The sequence below is a fragment of the Protomyctophum parallelum genome, assembly GCF_964188405.1.
Source record: "Protomyctophum parallelum genome assembly, chromosome: 19".
Lineage (NCBI taxonomy): Eukaryota > Metazoa > Chordata > Actinopteri > Myctophiformes > Myctophidae > Protomyctophum > Protomyctophum parallelum.
In genome coordinates this window covers 42,014,125-42,038,237 of record NC_139717.1, presented here as the reverse complement: position 1 = coordinate 42,038,237, position 24,113 = coordinate 42,014,125, and the positions used below count along the sequence as shown (strand labels likewise).

Below are 24,113 nucleotides of genomic sequence, written 5' to 3'. Positions count from 1 at the left end.
TGTAGCGCAGCTATTTTTGCCACGTTGACACCAAACGTCCAATACGGAACAAATTTGCCAGTGGAAGTATGGCATTGAGTGCAAAATGGGAAAGGGGCTATCGAGCACGAATGGATAAAAAAAAGAAATCGATACGTATTTGTTGTGTGTCTTCAGGGATCACATATCATAGCGTCATATGTTATGAATGACAACGGGGGGATATGTGTTGGTGAGGGCTTTGTTTCTCTCTCTCTCCTCTTTCGGGGAACTACAGCAGGCCTGTTCGTTCTATAACGCCTTCCTCGTCCTGTGGCTGGGACTAGCTGCCTTTAATGCTCTACCTGCAAGTCGTAAGGCAAAGTCACAGGGAACAGTGGAGGTGGACGGGGTAAGCTCATACTAACACAGGGGGGGGGCGGGGGAACATCGCATCTCCTCAGTAAGAGAGTAGACTGCTGGGAGAGGCTCTTTAGCTTTTTTCCTCTGCCCAGCAGGACTCCTACTGTAGCTGAGTGTGTTTTAGCTTGGCTACGGAACCTTGGGTTCATTAAAAACACATCAGGACTTTTTATGGGGTTACAATTGTTTTTTTTTTTAAAGCACTTTTTCTTGAGAGTGTGGGGCTTGGTAAAGAGAGATCTATACACCTCCCAGCAAGCTACAGCAGGTACAGTGTTTGGGGCTTACATACACAGGGCACCGTCTTAAGATGAAAACGCATCAGTGCCTGGCACTGTTTGTGGCATGCAGAAAGAGAAGGAAGGAGAACCTTCCACTTCCTTTAAACCTTGCATGTGTGGTCTGACTGCCTGGAGGCCTGCTCAACAAACATCGCACATTTATCCCCCGCACAGCATGCATGCACTCAACTCACTCACACTCCACCATCTTTTACGGACAGAATGCCAATGCCAACGTGTAGTGTTCTCATAACAAGCGCCACCTTCCCTCCTACCAAAGCATCATCTGAGAAGCACCCAGTAGTAGCCACCAAGACCACCGGATTACCAAAACGGAAACCAACACGATTGTTTCACTAAGACACTTGAGGGGAAACCGAGGGGCCCCCCCTCTACGGTAACGCCAGTCCCACGCCTCACCCCACCCCACCCACACACACCATCATTTGGTTACGCGACCTTGTAAACTCTTGAGTACCGCGTAAGCCGGCGAACCCCGAGCTGAGCTCACGTCTCTCACCGTGATGATTTGTGAACTTGTGAAGCCATGTCTGCAGCACCCCACCCCCCTCACACCGTGCCCTTCTGGTCTGAGACGGCGTCTTGGCTTTGCTCTTCAGTCGGTTTAAAGAGATCTGTGCTTCAGAACACATCAGGGAATCCCTGTCTCCCCTTCATGGTTACCGTTGTCTAAAAAAAAACACTGCCCGTCCCCGATCCCTCTTCTACCCCTCCAACCCCACCCCGCCCCACCCACCCGGTAGCTGTTAGGCCCCCCCCAGCAGTAAAGACATGGGTTCTCTGTTGTCCTTCCCAACGGCTGTTCCTCAACGCGAGGCTATACTGGCTGTGGGTGTCGGTTGTGTCGGTCTGCGTCGAGGCCTCCTCCTCCTACTGCAGGTTCTTGAGGATGCGTCCGTAGCGGAAGTCGTAGACGTGTCGGCAGAGGTACACCAGCTCGGGGTCCACGTCGGCGGGCACACAGCGGTGGGAGGGGGGGGTGAAGTCGGCACGCCCGGGCACCACGCGGGGGCGGCCCGCGGGGGCACCCTCCGCGCGCCGCTTCACCAAGGCACAAAATCTACACGCCGGGAGACACACACATGCACATATCAGTCATTAACCCATTCTGACCTGAGATCAGATTCATACGAGGTTTCCGCCGGACACACACTGGTCTGATGAACCCATTCTGACATGAGTTCAGATTCTAAAAATGTCAGTCGTTCTTCGATTTTTCAAAAATAGCAGACCTACAAGCTCGTATCGCGCCACTCGGTGGCGCGATATGAGCTTGTCGATCTGCTATTTTTAAATAGATAAAGCATAACATGATGCTGACACCAAAATGGGTGCCCGTTCAGAATGGGTTAAGAATCAATCAGTGTCTACAGTGGGTCCACTGCTGATCCACAAAGGTTTGGGAATGAGTGCACTGGCGTCTATGTGTAAAAAGAAACTTTCAGCTGCCATTCTTAAAAAAAAGAAAAGGATCACCTCAAAACCGGCACAGGGCACAACGCCAAGTGTTTCAACCATCACACCCCCCCACCGCGCGCATGCACGCACACACACACACACACACACACACACACACACACACACACACACACACACACACACGTAGGTAGGTACCCCTGTGTTTGGCAGTTCTCATCGGAGGCAGCGGTGTCAGTGACATGTGAACTGATACCCAGACAGGACATGCTTCCACATGTCTGCAGAGTCACAAGTGTAAATTCAAAAGAGCCACCACCAAGCTTTTGAAAATAAGTCCCGTGAACGGTGTGTGTGTGTGTGTGTGTGTGTGTGTGTGTGTGTGTGTGTGTGTGTGTGTGAGAGTGAGAGCGAGAGAGAGAGAGATTGAGAGAGTGATTTTGAATGAGTATTTGGGTGAAGTTATTGGTTAGCGTGTGGAAATTGTATGTTTGTTACTTTGTAAGAGTCACAAACATAAGAGTGCATGTATGTTAGTATGCATCTATCTATCGTGTATATTATATACTGTGTGTGTGTGTGTGTGTGTGTGTGTGTGTGTGTGTGTGTGTGTGTGTGTGTGTTAGTCTCCTTACCGACAGTACTGGGCCAGTGGGAGCACGTAGCATCTGTCCTCTATACAGGCCACGCTGTTCTCGTCCTGATGCCGAGAGGCGAAAATCTCGTTCTGAAAGCGACAGTGTTCAATGTCACACCCACACCGACAGGACACGTCACCGCCAAGCAACTACGGCACATCAGTCCACTGAGATCAGATTCATACGAGGTTTCCGCTGGACACACGCTGGGTCTGATGAACCCATTCTGACCTGAGATCAGATTCTAAAAAAATGTCAGTCGCTCTTCGATTTTTCAGAAATAGCAGACCTACAAGCTCGTATCGCGCCACTCGGTGGCGCGATATGAGCTTGTAGATCTGCTATTTTTAAATAGCTAAAGCACGACATGATGCTGACACCAAAACGGGTGCCCGGTCAGAATGGGTTAAATGTTCCTCTCTCCGACAGAGCAGGGTCCATTTTTTGGACCGGAATTTAAGTTGCTTGATACAGTATTTAGATTAACACCTGTCCTTCTGGTTCTTTTGCATGTTTGTTGTTTGTTTGTTTTGTGAAAGTAAACTATCCCCTTTTTTTAAGACTTGTTTTAGGCTTTTGTGCCTTTTATTGATAGTTACGGTGAAGACGGACAGGAAAGAGGGAGTGAGAGAAGGGGAGAGACGCGCAGCAAAGGTCGTCACGAACGGGACTCGAACACGCAACGTGCTGTCAGGCCAGAGAGCCTATATGTGGCATGCGCCTGGATAAATTAGGCCAGCGGGGCGCCTTGTGAAATATCCCTTTAAAGTTAAAGTGGTTAAGACGGACCATAAGCAGAGACAATTTGCTATTTACAATTTAGGCATTTATCAGACATTCTGCATTCAGCGACTCGCAGTTAGCAAAAAACATGGTAATACATTGATGATTGCAATAGGAAGTGCATTCCATAGTTTTGGAGCCAGAAGAGAGAAGAGTTTGGGATGTGTGGAGCGTTGTCCCAGCGTTTTTTAGTGAAGGAACGTCCAGCTTCCCTGCGTTGGCTGATCTGAGGAGGGGTTTGTAGGGTTCGATCAGACTTGCCAATACCTTTTGGTTGCTTTGAAGTCCAGCATCAGCATTCATGCTCACATGAATAGCCCATTCTGACCGGGCACCAATTTTGGTGTCAGCATCATGTTATGCTTTAGCTATTTAAAAATAGCAGATCTACAAGCTCATATCGCGCCACCGAGTGGCGCGATACGAGCTTGTAGGTCTGCTATTTTTGAAAAATCGAAGAGCGACTGACATTTTTAGAATCTGATCTCAGGTCAGAATGGGTTCATCAGACCAGTGTGTGTCCGGCGGAAACCTCGTATGAATCTGATCTCAGGTCAGAATGGGATAGTAGACCGAGAGTATAAAGACTATATAGTCTCTGCCGGGTGGAAACCAGATATGTCCAAAACTGTGTCAAAAAGGTATTTTCCGTGGATTGAAAGGTCTAACAACACATCCAGGTCCAAATGGGCTAAGTAAAACTACACGCCATGCAGACATCTGTTACCGCTGGAAACTGCAGCATTGTTCTATACCAGCATCGACTCTCGGACCATCTGACAGCTGCCTGGCTGTTTTGTGAAAGGCAGACTCTCCAACGAGGAAATGAGAAATATCTCTGTCAGTGTGAGTCTACTGGAGAGCAAAACCCAGCTCGATATTTAACCCATTCTGACCGGGCACCCATTTTGGTGTTGGCATCATGTCATGCTTTAGCTATTGAAAAATAGCAGATCTACAAGCTCATATCGCGCCACCGAGTGGCGCGATACGAACTTGTAGGTCTGCTATTTTTGAAAAAAATCGAAGAACGACTGACATTTTTAGAATCTGATCTCAGGTCAGAATGGGTTCATCAGACCAGTGTGTGTCCAGTGGAAACCTCGCATGAATCTGATCTCAGGTCAGAATGGGTTAAAAAAATCAATACCGACCGTGTTGCTCAAAGAACAATAACTGTGTTACCAGGGGGCGGAAGAAGGTACTTTTTCACTTACGTAACAGTAGCAGCAATACCACCACTGTAGAAATCCTTTGTTACAAGTATTGGAAATTGCACTTAATAAAAGTGCCAAAGTATTGGCATCAAAAAAGTACCAGACGTAAATGTACTTATACGCAAATTTTGGAGTATGAGTGAAGAAGTCTAGCCGTTTAGTCAACAATGACTCCAGGCAAGTTCGTTAATGTTTTAACAAGTTTAGAATTCTAAAAATAAAGCCATTAAAAGGAAAAATGATCTGGATGAATATGTGCGACAGGTGTTGGTTTGTGTGTGTGTGTGTGTGTGTGTGTGTCCTCACCTCACAGTGTGCGCTGGGATCTCGCCCCCCCTGGGTGTGCTCTGGTCGGTAGTACCAGAAGAGGCTCATCATCATCTCTCCTGAAGGTGACACAATTAGACACATGAAATAACAATAAAACCCTTGGACCAATTAGACGCGCACACGCACGAGCGCACACTCACACACACACGCGCACACACACACACACACACACACACACACACACAAAGATATGGGCATGATTTAGGGTTTAAGCAACAGCTCTATGTATGGCTATCGACATACAGTATACCCGTTCAACCTCCATTTACTACCGATTCATCCATCCATCACTTCATCCATCACTTTACTCTATTAACCTCACACACGCAAGCACACATGCACGCACGCACGCACGCACGCACACACCTGTCTTGGGGTCCTCCCAGAGCGCCGATATCTTGGCGACATACGGCAGGGACTTCTTCCTGGGACCTGATCGCAGCAGCACGGTGTCTCTGATACGTATCACTTCACCGTCTCGCTCCACTCCTTCATAACACTGACGGAGAGACGTCTCCTCCTCTCCCTGATACGCGCACGCACGCACGCACACACACACACACACACACACACACACACACACACAGAGTTCTCATTATGAAAACAAAAAGGATTGTGTCAAACGGAGGTATGGGTAAAACTCAATTATCTCTCCCCCAAGAACTCCATGTATTTCATAGCCTCCCAACAGGCTGCTGAGCAGATGCAAAGCAGTGTGCCAGCGGGGTCTGATCAGGTGACAGCGGTAATGACAGAACGTTTGAGTCAAGCTAATCCTTGGTCCATCATTGTGTGTGGGGGCACACACACACACGCAGACCTAGCAGCTCTCTGTAAAAAAATGCTGAGAAGAAGTATTTTCATTTTAAATTGCCAATTATTCTTTGTGATGTCAGAACAGGCCAGGGCAACTTGGACACTGCAGGCATGAAGGAAGCATGAGTTCAAGTCCGTTGCTCTCCCCATGTCCGCTATGGGGACTATAGTCTACCCTGTCTACTGACTCGCAGTCTCCTGCCAGTGACGAGCCTCCGTCCTGACGAGCCTCTACCGGGAGAACATATCGCCTCCGTCCTGGCGAGCCCCCGCCAGCGGGAGGACGTAGCGCCTGGCTCTGTCCTGCTCCTCCCGTTCAACGCTCTCTGACCCCCAGCCCATACGAGTGGCCTACATGCAGCATCCATTATAAACCTCCCCGCCTGTCTTCCCTTCCCCCGAGTTGTGATCGTAGACTATAGAAGACCGGTGGTTCCAAAATTGTTTCGCGTGTCGCAGACCCCCCCATCTGAAAATGTCAAAAGTGGATGCAGTGGATCTGTCTCTGCATGCAGTGGTGGTGGACAGGTACTTTACACCTGTGTTTGAAAATATCCCCCAAAATAGGGATGTCCGCCCGTTTTTTTAATGTGGCTAAAGCATTAAGCTGCATCTCCACAATGTTTTCCCCCCAGAAATGTCTTTAACTTCACAAAAACATAATATTTAGATTTTCTTTCACGTTTGTTTTTCTTTTCAACGTTTAACTGCTACGGAGGCTTCTGTAGCTCGGCAATTATGGTAAATGCATAGCAACCTATGCATAGCAACCTATATTCTTATATGGTGTGCTGCATAGCGTAGTAGACAATATAAGCATAGCATATATGCCTATGTAATAAGTTATTACAAAGGCTTATGCTAAGCCTATGCTTACCAAAGCATATGTAAAACCACTGAATATAATACACACTGGAGGGATCTTGTGTGATTCATAACTAGTCACGCTGTTATGTCACCATACTGTACGTCAGTGCTCATGATCTTAATTAACACATAAATAAGCATTTGTCTTCAGGATTCAGGACAACTGGATTCGTCATATACTGTTCTGCACACGAGTTGATATTGGTACGGTAAGCGACGTTACGGTAGTTTGTTGTGTTAGATAGCTCTAGATTCTGATAGCAATCATTGTTTGTACAGTAACAAGGGAGTCTCCCCGTCTCTCCAGCTCTTTAGTAAACAGAAAGCGCATTTCCAGGTCGGGATACCAACCTGTTCACTCACCTTTTCTGTTTGTTAACGTTACTGAACAAATACCTCGTAGCAATGATTACTATCAGAATATAGAAGAGCTTTAAGCAAAATGTGAACCAAGGCCATTTCACTGTGAAAGTGACATTTTGGCCCCGTTTCCCAAACTTGCCCCAGCCCATCTCACATGACTCAAACTGGTGCCACAAACCTCCCAACACAGCTTATAGGGGCCGTACGGTGCAGTGGATATTTTGACTTTCCGTTTTTATTTAATTTTTTATGTTGCCACTACTCTTGGAGCAGCCATAAACTACACAGGTTCATTCCGATGTTCTGGGCATCTTTGTAATGTTAGTGTTAGTAAAAAGCAGGTAAAAGAGTAACGTTGTGTGTGTGTGTGTGTGTGTGTGTGTGTGTGTGTGTGCGTGCGTGCGTGCGTGCGTGCGTGCGTGCGTGCGTGCGTGCGTGCGTGTGTGTGTGTGTGTGTGTGTGTGTGTGTGTGTGTGTTTTCAATGGCCGTCTTTGTCCTTTGTTGCTCTGTGAAGCACTTTGGTACAAAAATACTTCCCTGGAAATCAACTCATTTATTGACCAACGTGCAGTGGTTTTTGTAAACGTTTAGTTAGCTATAATGCTAAAGAAGTGCAGTATGTATGTATGGCACACCATGCAATTTATGTTGGCTAACGGTTAGCCATGTTAATCTTAGCCCTGAAACATATGACCCTTTTAACCAAAAACCGTTTGTTTTAATGAAGACATATATCACTTACCCTACCTTTAACCTTAAATGCCTCTAGAACAACCAAATCGAACCTCTGTTAACCAAAATTCTCAGGATGTTTAACCTTTCAACCTGGGAAGGAACCCTCATGTCATAGATAGACATTTTCAACAAACTTCTATAAACAAACTTTACTTTACCGACTGACACACGACACCTACTGACACACACACACACACACACATGCTCCCCTCGACTCGAGACACCTACAGCGATGAAGACATCCTTCTCCGTCGGCACTCCGACAGGCCTCCAGCCGTTGGTGGCCCGCCGGCGGCTGATTCTCCTCGGTTTCGGCTCCGTGGCCACCGGCGTGGGCGACGGCTGCTTCTGAGACAGCCGGGTGGTGCGCACCGCGGAGGACACGGAGCCGTCGGACGGCGTCGGCGGCTTGGCGCTCTGCGGACACTCCCTGGCCAGTTTGGGCCTGCTGGCCCCCAGAGGAGGGGGCTGCTCTCGCCCCCGGCCCCCGGCCAGCGGGGTGGGGAGGAGGCGGGGTTTGGCCTGGGTGGTGGAGGAGGAGGAGGAGGAGGAGGAGGAGGGGGGCACACTGGGAAGAGGGCAGCTGGACAGGGGCAGAGCCGGGCTCGTCACCAGTCCCAGGGAGGGGCTGTGCTCGCCCTGGGAGGACGAGTAACTCTCTGGAGGAAAGGGAGAGAGAAAGAGAGTTGAACCACACTGGTGCAACATAGGCAGGGGACATAGTGAGGTTTTAGTCTGGCATCGCCAGACTAATACCACTACCGCGATGGCTTTTGTTTTGCACTGCCACAGTTAGTGGTCTAGATAGCATATTATAGCATGGTATAGTGTATACTAGTTTCATCGTAAAGATATTCCACTGTTAGACGATGAGATAGATGACTACTTCTATGTATTTGATGTCAAGACCTTGAGTGTCGCATTCCAGTGTCGTACTGTAAATCGCTCTGGATTAAGAGCATCTGCTAAATGCCTAAATTGTAAATTGTAATTGTAAATCTTGAGCTTGTAGATCGGCTTTTGTCGCTGCGGGAAACTGCAGGACACTGTCGTACCGTCGTACGAGTCTAAATTAAGCATCAAGCATTGAGATTCAAAATAAGCAAATCGCGCAATTCCCCTGAGGCTCTACTTAACATAAAGATTTACTTAACATGCTTGTTTTACAATTCAATGATATACAACAAGGCTGATACAGAAACATAGTATATAGGCCTGGGGTTCTTTATCTAAATCTTATGCTTCAAACTACAACTGTAGTTTAAGTCTACGGCTGAGTGTGTGGGCGCCAAATCACTGGCCAGAGGCAGACAAGCAGACAAAATAAGTTCTGCAAAGTAATAATCACTCAGTATCAGGGCTCATGTTTGAGATAAGCTAGTCCGTCATAATTACAGATAAGCCGAATGGAAAATTGTAACACTTCATCATTTCAGCTTGAAATGAGCGTGCGAGAGAGAGAGAGAGATACGAACGGCCCCGGCATCGATGGAGGCAGAATGAGCCACCCGTCCTAGTCTGGACCTGTGTAAATATTTGTTCTCCCATGATTCTTGGTGAAACATTTAATAGATGTCTCAAACAAACTCAAAAGATAACTCTGGAATGTAACTCTAACAATACATTTGCCATTGCTCCACACTTGATATATTAAAAGCCTGAATGAATGATTTCTGAATCTCAAGCCTGCTGCTCTCGATTTCTATCTCCAACGTGTTGGGGCTGATTTCACAATGATGGCCATTGATTGAACCAATAACAAAAAGACATCCCTCTTCACATCATTACCTAAGTCACACAAGCCGTTCCATTTACAGCAAGCGTCTTGATTTGAAATCGATGACAGCGTTTTTTCATTTTTTTTGTTCCATCAAGCATTTCACAAAGCTAATAGGCTCTAAGCACAGCAGCATATATTGGAAAGAAATGGGACCGCTTTGCTTCCTTACCTATACATCACAGGTTTGACCAATGATGCAAATTAAGGTTGCGTACTATTCTGACTAAACATTGCTGATAATGTGCACGCATGCTCACTGGAAACACTCTGCTACACCTTGTCTCAAATTAGGGTCTATCATCGTTCATTGAGGGGGTTCCAAATGGCCCCTGGCTTACGCTGGTGTAACTCTGAGTGTGTACAAATGGAACCATATGGACCGTTATGGGTCAATTTGAAATTAAAATGTTTGAGAACCACTGTGCCGTACTAAATGGAACGGAGCCTTCATTGGTATCATGGGTAACGCCTGTGAAGGAAGTAAGGAAGAGGCCAAATTTCTTTCCAATATGGCTGCTGTGCATGGAGCCTATTTACATGCACTCAGACAGGCGAGAGCCATTCTCTGCTGGCCTCAGCCATGCTCACACATTGTGAGCTATACGTGATCTCGCCTCTGTCGGGTGGAAACCTCATGTGTCAAACAACGTCAAACGCACCAACATTGCAGCTGTATGAAAAGCTTGAATTATCTCTTTCTATCTGCAAAATGTCTGTTTCATAAAAACCCACAGTATACGTTATGTGGTTTCTTTTGGTGTGTTGGAGTTTGGAAGCGCTCGTTTTCAGTAAAGCAACCCCCTGCATTATGAGCACTTCCAAATTCCACACAACAACAAAAAAGAATCACCTGCAAAGGAATCTCTTGACAGGAAGTAGCTCATATATACCCTGAAGAAGGCATCTTGTTTGCCGAAACGTCAGATCAATAAAGGTTTCTTGCATCGTGACTACAAACTGTGCGGACTCTTTTCCCTTTTCGGGAAGTAGCTCATAACATATCTACGGAGAATTTTATGAAACAAACAGCTGCAATGTTGGTGAGTTTGACGTCGTTTAATACTAGTAATACTATGACTTTTTTGTTTGGATGTATGGTCTGTCAATGGGAAATTGCATCTAGTTAGCAGTTACCACCTTACTGGCAAGATGGCCGCGGTCTGCATATGGTCAATTATCAATTATCTGCTTAGCAATTACACTATTGATCACTTCATTTGATTAATCAAATAATCGAGAAGCAAATTCGAATTTTCGAATAGATTTTTTTTAAATTGTCTAAATCAATTAGTCTGATTAAAGGTATATTCAGTGATTTCACATAATTCAAATATCACTTATTTTTTTGTTTTGTTGTGATAATCCTCCCTACTATAGAGTGTGCTGGCCATATAAGGAGTTCCTCCCTGTCCCCAGTTAACCCCTGGGGGTCAAAAAACCTTAGGTTTCGTTTTTGACTCTCTATCCTGATTGGACGAAAGGCTGGGTCCCACAGCCAAAAACAAAACCTAAGGTTTTTTGAGTGAAATCACTGAATATACCTTTAACCAGCTAAGTCCTATTTTATACTTTGTCGTCCAACAATGTTGCTGAAAAATTGCAAAAATAGCAGATCTACAAGCTTGCAATGTGTCGCATTGTGACACATTAATTGAGCTTGTGGAACTGTTCCTCTCCTGCAACTACGCGTAAACCATGCCATAGCAATCAGTCGCCCAGCTCCTGCTCGCTCGCTCACCTGTTTTGATGCTGTGTGTGCAACCAGTGCATCCTGTGCTGAAAGTGCACCCCCTGCTGGTGACGGGAGGCATCCCTCGGTAGGCGCAGCCGCTGATCCGGCAGGCTTGGCCGTAGCAGGGCGAGCCCACCGAGCCGCAGAAGGCCGCCGGGTGGGCCAGCCCCGAGGGGTGGGACCCCCGCGGTCCCAGCAGCTTGGAGCCGGCCATTCCGTTGTGGCACAGGGCGGAGGGGGGGCCAAAGTTCAGGGGCCGCGGCGGCGCCAGGGTCGCCGGCGCCGCTCCAGTGTGCGCGGGGTGGGCGATGTGCACGTAGTAGCCGTGGGAGAAGCAGTGTTCGGCGGTGCACAGGCATGGGTGGGGGCTGAGCGCCAGGGCCGCGTGGTGGGGGTGGGAGTGGGCCAGGGACGGCGAGGTCACCAGGCACTCGCGTTTCACGGGGCTCATGGCCGAGTTGAGGGACTGGTCGTCCGGGTCCCTGCTGTAGGCCTCCTGGCCCAGGAAGAAGGCCAGGCGGTGGCAGTACTCCACCGAGCCCTCCGGGGGGCAACAGTAGTACGGGCTCAGCTCGGCCTCCACCTGCTCCTCCTTCACCGACTTGAGCGGGTACGCCAGCATGCTGCTGCGCTGCTGGTACCCCGGCTTGGTCAGCCGGTGGGTGCAGCTGCCCGTCTCCCACTCCACCTTGGGCTCAAAGCCCGCCTTGGCCGTGCACGCCGTCGTCGGCCCTCCCTGTTGGGAAGAGGAGCCCTCCCCCTTCGGTTTCTGCGAGCACTCCTTGGGTTTGAGCTTGACCCTGGACTGTTGTTGCTTTGGGGTGGGGGAGGCGGCGGCCACGGCCGGAGCCTTGCAGTCGGCGGTGGCGGTAGCCGCCGCGGGGGGCGTGGCTCTGACTCTCTGCTTGCTGCTGGCCGAGGAGCCGGTCAGCCTCAGCAGCGCGGCGGCGTTGAGGCCCGCCAGGCGTCTGGGGGCGGGGGCGTCCAGGCTCTCCTGACTCATAGCCCCGCCCCCGTTGTCGTCTCCTCCTCCAGGACAGGCTTTGGCCTTTTTTTTCTTCGCCCGCTTGGAGCTTTGGCACGGCGACGGCTTGCGTGGCGGCGAGGCTTTACCCACGCCGCCGCCTCCTCCTCGCGAGGCCTTGGGAGCTGCAGGAGGAGGGTCTGCTGCGTCCGCAGTGCCGCCGGGTTCCTCCTGCTGCCTCTTGGCCTGCTTAGCCGCCGGCTGGTGTGAGTCGGCGCTGGCGCCGGCGCCTCGCTCAAGCAGCAGGCTGTTCACCGCCTCGGCGTTGAGCGAGGCCAGCCTGCGCTTGCGGGGCTCGGGGACGACGACGTGCGTGCGCTCGTCCTGACTCGGGCCGTTTGATTTAGATTTGCTTTTTGGTGTCGTTATCTTGGCCTCTCTCTCTCCGCCGCCGTTGTTGCCTTTTCGCTTACTGGTCCTGGGCTTCTTGAGAGAGAGCCGTCGGTGGCGGCCGTGTTTACTCCGTCGGCTTTCAGGCCCCTTTGGTTCTTCTTTGTCGGCTTCGTCCAGCCGGGTGAGGAGGACGTGGCAGCTGAGGCCCTCGTCCTCCGAGCCCCCGCCGCCGCCGCCGCCCCGTCCCCCCCGCAGAGGATACGACTTCCTGTCCCGCTTCTTCTTGTCGCGCCTCCGCTCCGGCTTTCTCTTCTGGTGGTCCGAGGAGCGCCTCCGCTTCCTGCCGCTGATCCTCTTGGCCACGCCTTCGTGTCCCTCCTGTCCCTTGACGATCTCGTTTATCCTCTTGGTCCTGCCGAATCGCAGCGAGCGCTCAGTCCAGGCCCGCTCCATGTTGTCAGCATGTGGCCGGCGGGGGCAGCCCGAGTCCCACTTCTCAGCGCCGCCGCGGCTCTGCCCGAGGGAAGCCTTCTGCCGGGCGCCAGTCATCACATGCTGCTCCACGGGGCCTGGAGGGACGACAAAGAACAGCAGCCATACCAGTCATTTGTTAGCAGTGGTTTTTCAACCCTTTTCATATCAAGGCCAATTATTCATTCGGTATTTGAGCCACGGACCAAAATTACATTTAGCCTCGCAGACCCAAAACTAGGGGTTATTTTGTTATCGTTTTTCCACAATTCCATGCTGTATTGATGTTGGTACCATAGGAGAGACAACATTCATGTTGATCAAAAGCATAGACTTCTTGAAAATTAAGTTTAACAATAATTTTACTCAAGAGAGTGTAAAGTAAAATGATTAGTTACCAATTTTCCATCATTTAGCTGGGGACCACCTGAAACCCCCTCAAGGACCACTGGTGGACCCTGGACCACTAGTTGAAAACCACTGATTTATAGATGTTTAACAATAATTTAACTCTTGAGAGTGTAAAGTAAAATGAAACCAAATGAATGGACCCGTAAGGGTTACCAACTTTCCATCATTTAGCTGGGGACCACCTGGAACCCCCTCAAGGACCACTGGTGGACCCTGGACCACTGGTTGAAAACCACTGATTTATTAGAATCACCACAATGGCATCAAAAGCACTAGATAATTAGTGCTGGACAAAGTACTCAACCCCAGTCAAAGTGTATACTCCTGATCGAAAATCACTCAAACTATCGTAAGTACAAATTAGAATTGTATATTTTCTTTTTTATTATCAATGCATATTATTTATCTATTATTAGTACATTTGAGAGAATTTCACGCTCAAAATGCAAGGGTGGCCAAGTCATACACCATATTATCCCATTCTGACCGGGCACCCATTTTGGTGTTAGCATCATGTTATGCTTTAGCTATTGAAAAATAGCAGATCTACAAGCTCATAGCGCGCCACCGAGTGGCGCGCTAAGAGCTTGTAGGTCTGCTATTTTTGAAAAATCGAAGAACGACTGACATTTTTAGAATCTGATCTCAGGTCAGAATGGGTTCATCATACCAGTGCGTGTCCAGTGGAAACCTCGTATGAATCTGATCTCAGGTCAGAATGGGTGATTGTATGCGGAGTATGCAGAAGTGCCGTTCAGGTTCACGCCTGTGGTTTGTGGCCGTGAAACTTCACAGCCTTTACCTCTGCGTTCTCAACCAAGCTTGACTACTGGCCAATCACAGTGGGCCTGTTCTACCATAACAACGCGTCACCCCGCCCACAGCTGGGCTTTCCTACAACTGCGGTGAAACAACAACAACACCACGGACACACTTTGGACAAAAGCACGGACAAAACACGCTTGGTGGCCAAAGACACATCGCCGTCTGCCTTGTGCCTTCGTTCAAAATGTACGCTTTGTGTGTGTGTTTCACTGGGACACACAGTATTCACTGAGAAACAACAAGAACACAGACTCGTGTGTGTGGGGAGGTTCTCGTTGGCCTGCATACATATATATATATATATCGGTATATATATATAATAATTTATTACAATGTTCTGTGGACATAAAATCACACCCGTGTGAACTGGGTGGTGCAACTACAAATGGAGATGGTACACTCTGAGAGTCAGAATCCCGTAAGACCCTATTTGGTTCCTAACGTCCTAACTATCTATCATTTTAGCTGGGGACTCCCTGGAATCCCTGCAAGGACCTCTGTTGAGAACCATTGACCTGACCTAGTACATTCTGTCATAGGCCTTTTCTCTCTCAGCACACAGTCAAATCTTAATACTACTGTAGTTACAATCAGGATGTGTAAGGGTTGGTAGAGGTTCTACGTCACAAGAACAAGTACGGTGTCTGTGTGCAATGCTACAGTTTACATTACGAAGGGGTCACTTTAAATCGCCCCGTTTTTGAGTGAGATCGTCTCCTAATTGTTTGTAAATATTGACTATGGCTTTTGTTCAGCACAACTGTATAATCGACACGAGGAACAGAAGAGAACGGCGGTCATCAGAGGTTCTTTCGGTATGAGGGTGATCAGGTTGAGTCAATGCTGACTCATGAAATTTAAGTAGGGCAGAATCAATGGTCAGCAGCAGACCCACAGTAGCCCGAAAGAGGGAGAGGAAGAATTAAAAAGGCAGTCAATAAAGGACATGGAGGCACGCAAACTTTTGAGGGTTTAATCTTTACATAGACCTGCTCACAATGCAAATCAACAGTTAGATAATGCAATCATACATGAAAGGGTCTTGTGCTCTTGCCAGTTTGGAGATCATTGCAGTAATAGTGGCAAATAAAACTACGACGAAAAATGTTCGTCGACTACCTCAATAAACTCAATAAAAACGACATACAAACCGAAACTAAGACTAAATATATTGACAATTTTGTCAAACATTTTATGTTTGTTTGCGCTCGGGTGTTTTGCGCTTTGAAAATGGCAGATCTACAAGCTCAGAACATGCGTCGCAGTAGATGTATTTTTCAGCATGCAACCACGTGTAAAATCAGGCATTACGACACCATCAAGGCCCGCCAAAATACATTTTTGAGCGGTGCCTAACCGCTCCATCACGCAGCTATGTGTTTATGTATGTATGTATTAGGGCCGGGACTTTAACGCGTTAATTGCGATTAATCGACTACAGAAAGATTATCGCGTAAAATAAATTAACGCATTTAATCGCACTCCTGTTTTCACACCGGAAAACAGGAGTTTCAGAGCAGGCAGTCGGACCGATATAACCCATTCTGACCGGGCACCCATTTTGGTGTCAGCATCATGTTATGCTTTAGCTATTTAAAAATAGCAGATCTACAAGCTCATATCGCGCCACCGAGTGGCGCGATACGAGCTTGTAGGTCTGCTATTTTTGAAAAATCGAAGAGCAACTGACATTTTTAGAATCTGATCTCAGGTCAGAATGGGTTCATCAGACCAGTGTGTGTCCGGCGGAAACCTCGTATGAATCTGATCTCAGGTCAGAATGGGATAAACGGCGCACCAAATAGCCTCCAGTGCAGCATTGCATGCGGTCAGTCAGACATACAACAACACCCAATTAAGGAATGAAGAATATCTATATATCGCCTTTGCCCCGTAAATGGGACATTTAGATTTAAAAGCTAAACAGCACGGTTGTGTGCAATAGCGGAGGGGATTTCTCCCCAAAACTCCCCAGATAGCTCATTCCACTCACTGTTTTGATTGATTTTATTCTATCATCTTAGTGTCGTCGTCCCCCCCCCTCCCCACCCCTAATAAAGTAGCTTTTATTTGTTTTCTCATGCCCCCCCCCCCCCCAAGTAAAGCACATTTGAATATCCATATAGACTATCTGCACTTATCTGTTGGTCTTGGTTAAGTAGCGTACCACCTTGATAAAACGAATACAATGTTTTACTGCTTAAGCTTATGTAGTCAATATTCATTGATTCACTGATATACAAAAATCCATTTGGAAATGTTTTTTCTCACTGTTCCCAGGTCGAATATTGATATGCGATTAATCGAAATTAATTAATTACAAAGCCTCGAATTAATTAGATTTATTTTTAATCGAGTCCCAGCTCCGTGTATGTATGTATGTATGTATGTATGTATGTATGTATGTATGTATGTATGTATGTATGTATGTATGTATGTATGTATGTATGTATGTATGTATGTATGTATGTATGTCAGACAGACAGACAGACAGAGACCAGGGAGGAGGCCTAGTACGTATAGTTGCACCGCTCAGTTCACACAGGTGTGATTTTGAAGACAAAATCAACTAAAATCACATATTTAGTGGACTAAAACTAGACCAAAAGTAAAACATTTTGCACACCCAGATTGACCGCTTGCCCCAACCTATGAGATTTAATGACTGGATGACACGGAAAGCACACACATAAACAGTGAAGACTGTCACACTGACATCGTCCACCAGTTATTAACTTATTACAATATCAAAGCTCCGGGCAGAGTCTTTGGAAACATCCTGTATCCTACTATCCACCCACCACCACTGCTTCAGACAAGCTTTCAAATGCTATCTCAGGTGCTATTTACACGAGGATGGTGTTCATAAAAAACGGCAAAATAAAGTATCGTTTGCTGCTGTCATTTAGACGAGAACCATGTTCACAGGAGGTGAAAACGCAACGAAGTGAAACCACCTCCCAGAGTGGAAATCTTTTAGAACGCCGTTTCCTATGGTCTCCATATAAACAGGCAAAACGGTGGATCCGCAAAACTTGTGACATCATGGCTTACGTCAGCTCTGGTCGGCTCGCCCCGTGTCCTACGTTTTTACATGGTGTCATAGGCATGCGTCAGTTGCTAGGGGAAACGAACAACAACAACCATGTCGGATAGTCCGGTTTGCTGGAGGTGTGATGAGGACGCGACGTTTGTTTACTTTCTGTGTAGAAGAAGAACGTAAGTAGTTCTACGCATGCGTGACTTATGTCTATGGTTTATATAAGCGCTGCGTCACACGGACCCCACAAGGACACGCGCCACCTAGCGACCTGGCATATATATGCATGCACTTTGTAGCATGTTCATTCAAGTGTGCGTTCTCATGTAAATGGTCCAAAAAAATGAGAACGCAACGGGACTTTGGCGTATTATATGGAGATGGTCGCCGTCTAAAAGAGGCCTCAGTCACACCCTTCTAACATAAAGAGTCCAGGAGTTATAGTATATGAAAATGTACTGAATTGAAAATGTGAACTTTTTTAGTTCTTTGCCCACCAAGTTGTACCATATGATATTGAATTCATGCTTCGTGGTTTTGTGTTGTGATTTGTTATACAGTGTGTTGAGTCATTGTGGACAGAAATAAAGATACAGACTGGAAGACAGACCGCAACAGCCTCATTACAATAGTTTTGCAGTCACATAGAACCTTTTTCTTATGTTTTACTTCCATGTCTTCAGTTCACAGTAGTTTGTGAAGTGCCACAAATCTGACAGTGAGTTGATGAATGGTGAGTTGGTGATTAAAGTGTTGAGTAGGCAATTATGGTGCCAATCAAGTCGTATTGTAACCTGCGTGTTTTTACTTTCTATTTTGCACTGCTGTAGTGTATAGATGCAAAAACTCAAGGACACATTCTCCTTCAGAGCAAAAACACATTTTCATGCTGAGCACTTCATTCAGGAGGTCATGGCAGTTGTGTTGGTGGCTACATTTAAACGTGCTGCGTTTTCTGCCACAAAGGAATTCTGCCACAAACCTTAAGATTTCTGTTAAGACTTCAGACTTTTGGTCAACCTAGGCTGTGGACTGTGTATAGCATAATGAAATACAGTAATACTACATCAGACAAGGGTATGACCTATAGACAAAAATAACTGATCTAAAAACCAACAACACATCACCATATGACGCATTCTTGGTTATTTTTTAGCAAGTGACATCTCGTACTATGGAGGGTGTTTACGTACTTCCATTCATATACTGAGGGTTTCTGTGTTGAAACAGAACTCATGCTACATGATTTTGGGCATATTTCATAATACAGTAGGCGGAAACATTTTCAAAAATAGGGCTTAAGTGGATAAATAAAGCATAAAGCACTTTATATTACTTGCTTGCTTAAAGATGTATTGTTATGATTATGATTATTATTTAATCATTCATTTTGACAAAATATCAGTCAAAACCTCTGTAATCGATGGGCTAGGACTCTCAAAATGTCAAAAAATATCGGACCCAACGTTCAGGCATTGGTCTGTCACTATACTAGTATGTACCTTGCATGGTCAAGGCCAGGTTAGCCTCGGTACCAGGCTTTCATTTTTGTTGGTGCAAAAATGTAAAGCCTGGAGGAACGCATTGGCCGCTCTGGTCTAAAAGTGGGAGTCAACCCTTCCGGGTGGGCGTCGCTCCAAATGATGTGACGTAGCGCTGCACTAGGGGGGAGAGGAGGGGCCGGGGGTTTGAAATTGATTGATTGATTGAAATATTTATTAACAGTTTGTAGAATTTACAGTACATTTTAAGCACAAACTCAATACAAAGACTGTCAACTGTGAGTGGACGACCCAATTAAGCATTACACTTGTTTACAACAGGGTCCACATTGTTCAATTCATCAAAACAATTAAAGACATACAAACATTTAGAGTCATACAAATAGACATTTCTATGTAGCTAAAGAACAGAACAGTAATTCATCATAATGGGAAGCAAAAAAGGGAGCTTAGTTAGCTCAGGCTAAGGCCAGGGTGTCAATTCAAATACTGGAAAATTAAAAGCAAGGAAAACATCACACCACAACAAAAGCTAAATAAAGCCAAAAACTCTTTATGTTTTTTTCCTTCTTATTTTTACAATTTGGGGAATCTGTTTATGGACTGGCAGGCCATCACAAAAAACATCTAGAATACATACAGGGCCTATTCATACTCCAGATTGAGGCGATAGCTTATCACCGCAGTGTATGGACTCATTATGAAGGTGACGGTGATAACTTATCACCTAAAACTGGAGACACTGCATACTAAAAAATCCTAGGCTAACTTAACTGTACAAAATGAAACCAAGTCAAGTGGACCCTTTTGGTTTCATTTCTCAGGGTTACAAATGGACAGATTGACAATTAACATTTTGTCGTGCACAGTCACATGTGCAAAGCAAACGCGCCTCTCTAGAAAATCCTGAATGTGAACTGTGATGCCTAAAGCCACTCTGCTGATAAAGACAAAGCCTGCCTGAGCAGCTGAGCTTTATATCATAGTAGTGCTGTCAACAAGATCTTAACTGGAACATGGGACTCTCTCTCTCTCCGCAAGAAATCATCCCGCATGAGAGGTTACAGCTCACTCTTCCCCATCAAACACGGATACTAATTTACAATGCTGCTAAATCAAACAGTTTGACTGTGTCTTAAAAGAGGATTTGGTCCACTCCAAATTAACTTCACGGACTTCACGTAGCCACTCTTATGACGTCAATTCAATTAAAATCAATTAAAAAGGAGGGAGGGTGGATGGGGTAACAATTGGCCTCCTGGCATGTGCACAAGACATTTTGCCACTGATTGGTCCAGCGGTTTGTGAGATTTGCTGACACACGCGTGAGCGTGCAGACACAATCACACACACACACACACACACACACGCCATTATGCTAGCTCCTACAGAGCCATGTCATGAAAAAGAGAGAGTCAGTGAAACTTTCAATATAATTTCTTACAGTGCAGGAGATTGGAAAACAGTGTCTTGTCTTCTGAGAGTTAAAACAATGGATTTTTACGCTGACCTTGATATTATGGTAATACACAGTATAGTTTGTTTCATTGGGGTACAACTAGGGCCGGCGATGATGATTAATTATTGCTACCCACCTCTTTTAGCACAAGCACAGCAATGAGAGTGGAACACTAAGGAATAGAGACATTAGAGAGGCTACTTCATAAGGCCGTGTACTGTGACCATTATAGCCATTTGGTTGTATAAGCACAGCTAGGCCTGGTGATTGTACGAAATTAATTTCACGTTTACAGAGTAGAGATCAATGACCCTGCACCCCATCTCTAATTGGTTAGAAAATAGGCTACAGACTGCTCTCTCACAGCCCCGTACAGAGTCTGCACATTAGGTTCCTTAGACCATTCTGACCTGAGATCAGATTCATACGAGGTTTCCGCCGGACACACACTGGTCTGATGAACCCATTCTGACCTGAGATCAGATTCTAAAAATGTCAGTCGTTCTTCGATTTTTCAAAAAATAGCAGACCTACAAGCTCGTATCGCGCCACTCGGTGGCGCGATATGAGCTTGTAGATCTGCTATTTTTAAATAGCTAAAGCATAACATGATGCTGACACCAAAATGGGTGCCCGGTCAGAATGGGTTAGACAACCATGTGTTCCAGGGGAAGATTTAGGTTATGAGATTTTTCTAAAACTCGCTGAATGGTGAACGTCAAAACTGCGCAGAAGTTACATCCAGGACCGTTTAAAACATTAATTAACATGCATACCAGCAAATCATGCTTTACAAGTCCCATAAGGCTGCTCTGATTTCCATGTATTTCACCAGATATAGGGGGAGAAAAAGCAGACACAGGCAAACATATGCTTAATGTTATGTTAATTCCAACAACGGCAACAATTATCTATATGAAACATGACTGCCCTTGCATCGATTGCAGGCCCAAAAATACTTTCTTGGACGAAATTGTAATGCTCCATTACCGAATTGCTCCATTATGTCTTAATTGAAGCTGGAGGCTATATAGGTTCCAATAAAGCAGGTACATTCCAGCTGTACTTCATCATAAACACAAGAGACCCAAATAAAGTGCATAGTATACTCTATAATATAGCGGTTAGAGCATACATGCCTTTCATACGGAAGGTTGTGGGTTCGAACCCTGCCTGGGGTCGACTTGCCTGTCCTGGACGGGAGTCTATAGCCTACTGGTCCATAGAAGAAACTATTTCTAAAGTCATTGGGGTTTAAAAAAATATATATATACATGTAGGCAAATCAACTGATTTACAATCACAAGTCGCTCATCAGCCATACAGCACCTGTATTGTAATTAACTGCTTATAGCCTACATACTCTCCTTTCAACTTTCAGGTATAGGCTTGAGTCGACCCAGACGGTGTCAGATAAAAAAAAACACAAAATAAATACAAAGCACTAGGGTAAGGAAGCCTATTATTTCCACCAGCTAATAAGCACTAGGTAGGCTAATATTTATTTTACATTTCCCATGTCAAGAGAGAGCTATGGTCGGCAAGCCTGCTGAAAAGGCAAGAGGCGTTGGCTTGTATAGGGTTTATCAGGAGAAGGAGAGAGAGATAGCCTACGGAAGAATTCGAAACATTTTTCTCTCAGGGGCTAATTGTTTATATACAAGACCAAAAAAAGAGCAACTTGCACCACCATAGGTTTACAGCCCGTACAGTAGGCTACAGTACAAGTACAGGCTGTGTGTGTGCCTGCCATGGTGTGGTCAGATCGAAACAAAAACGTCCGATCATAAGACATCAGCACACACTTGAGAGCAATGAGGACTGTAGCATCTATAGGATATTACACTACAGTAGGTATGTAGGCTACAGTAGACTATATAGGCAAAGCGCTTGACGTAAACCTCGATTATACTAGACTAGTACCGCCGTGTCGCTGGCCGAAAAGAAACCGATATAGCCTAAAAGAGAAACGCCGCCGTCGCGACACCACACACCAGGGCTTGTAGATCGGTTCTGTTCTTCGCCGTCGTACGATGATAGTATAAGTATAAATTAAGCTCTTAAAAATGGGCTTGGGGGTTCTGTTGGTTCTGCCAGCAGCCACACACACAACACCAAAGCACCAACCAAAACAACACCGATCGCCAACAATATTTCTGACGGCCGATTATTATGACCAAATTGACCAATAACAGTGTACTGTGTTTCGCCAGCAATGCATAGCAGACCCAGTCATACATACAGTTCCATCTTATGTACGAGGATATGGCAGCTATCGCTTCCCAGTTGAGAGAGAGAGAGAGAGAGAGAGAGAGAGGAGGCGAAAATATGTTCTGCTGCTCTTCTCTTTTTGGACGGAAAAACACGCAACTTCAAAGCCACGGCACGGAATCGTAAGATCGGCAGCGCCGTGATAAACACACACATCGGGAGGTTATGATAACTTACGCTCGTCGACATGACTGCCGCCTGGTCGAGACTACTAGAGGATCGTCGTTTTTTAAATGTTGGAGCTTGAAGTGGTGGCTGGTGGTGGTGGTTGTGATGGCAGAGCCGAGCAGAGCCGAGCACTGCGAGAGGGAGCTCCGTGTAGTCCGTATACTGGGAGGAGGAGGAGGAGGAGGAGTGGAGGAGGAGGAGTGGTGGTGGTGGAGGTAGAGGAGGAGGAGGAGAACGACGGTGGTGCTGGTGTGTGTGTGCGTGTGCGCGCGTGCGTGCGTGTCTTCCTGGTTCGTGCTCCACCACCACCAACACCACCACCTATTTGCAGAAAAACTTCTTGCTATATATATGGACCATGCACTGCAGGCTTTAATAGTTCGATGACATCCATCCATCCACCCACCCACCCACCCCGTCCTCCATTGACGGAAAGACCAGCTGTTTAGATTCTGAAGTCTAACCTAAATATTTGTAGACTAGACTTGTTATACTTGTAGTGTCTGACTGCGTTCATTCCCCCCCCCCCCCTCCTGTTAACAATAATTGGTTCCACAACTTCCACTGGATTAATAGGCGACATCATGGACTATGGATGGTTGGACGATGGATGGATGCAAGCCAAGCCCCCCCCCTCCCCCCCCCCCCCCCCCCCCCACGACGTCAGCCTCCTCCAACCCTGTCATGTTATGTTGTGACCCAACCACTTCCAGACTGTCCGCCCGGCCAGACACAAAATAAATAAATACACAACGAGGAACAACGAGGAGAGAATATATAACCAGCCATTCTCATTCTCAACCCCTTTAATTTAAAGGACCCCCAGTTGGATAGGCATCTCCCCCCCCCCTTTCCCCCCATCCCCCCTTCAAGGACCCCATGTGGCGGTCCCAGGTGGTCCCCAGGTTGAGAACCAACTGTTCTATACAGTGGCGTGCAGTTGTCATGCCTTTTAACCTATTCTGAACGGGCACCCATTTTGGTGTTGGCATCATGTTATGCTTTAGCTATTGAAAAATAGCAGATCTACAAGCTCATATCGCGCCACCGAGTGGCGCGATACGAGCTTGTAGGTCTGCTATTTTTGAAAAAAATCGAAGAACGACTGACATTTTTAGAATCTGATCTCAGGTCAGAATGGGTTCGTCAGACCAGCGTGTGTCCAGTGGAAACCTCGTATGAATCTGATCTCAGGTCAGAATGGGTTAACCACTTGAACCTCAACTCCCGGGCCAGGGGAACATTTGT

The 24,113-nt window shown here is 46.6% G+C and overlaps 2 protein-coding genes across 2 annotated transcripts in view; both read right to left on the bottom strand.

Annotated features, from left to right (window-relative positions):
• Positions 1-24,113, bottom strand: part of prpf39 (PRP39 pre-mRNA processing factor 39 homolog (yeast)) — a 130,091-nt gene that overhangs the window by 55,618 nt on the left and 50,360 nt on the right. The window lies entirely within an intron of this gene.
• LOC310876986 (uncharacterized protein) lies at positions 1,463-22,989 on the bottom strand. Its single transcript, XM_083790633.1, has 7 exons — positions 22,875-22,989; positions 11,368-13,287; positions 8,078-8,508; positions 5,434-5,593; positions 5,044-5,123; positions 2,735-2,826; positions 1,463-1,743 (listed from the first exon to the last, which is right to left on the bottom strand). The coding sequence occupies exons 2-7, from the start codon at positions 13,265-13,267 to the stop codon at positions 1,554-1,556; spliced, it is 2,853 nt and encodes a 950-aa protein (XP_083646759.1). The 5' UTR covers positions 13,268-13,287; positions 22,875-22,989; the 3' UTR covers positions 1,463-1,553.

Excerpts from the sequence above, each read along its gene's own strand:
- LOC310876986 (XM_083790633.1), bottom strand. The coding sequence starts at position 13,267 with ATGACTGGCGCCCGGCAGAAGGCTTCCCTCGGGCAGAGCCGCGGCGGC. Across the intron at positions 5,594-8,077 it reads AGAAGGATGTCTTCATCGCT|GGAGAGGAGGAGACGTCTCT; the intron begins GTAGGTGTCTCG and ends TGCGCGTATCAG. Across the intron at positions 2,827-5,043 it reads ATCCCAGCGCACACTGTGAG|AACGAGATTTTCGCCTCTCG; the intron begins GTGAGGACACAC and ends TGTCGCTTTCAG.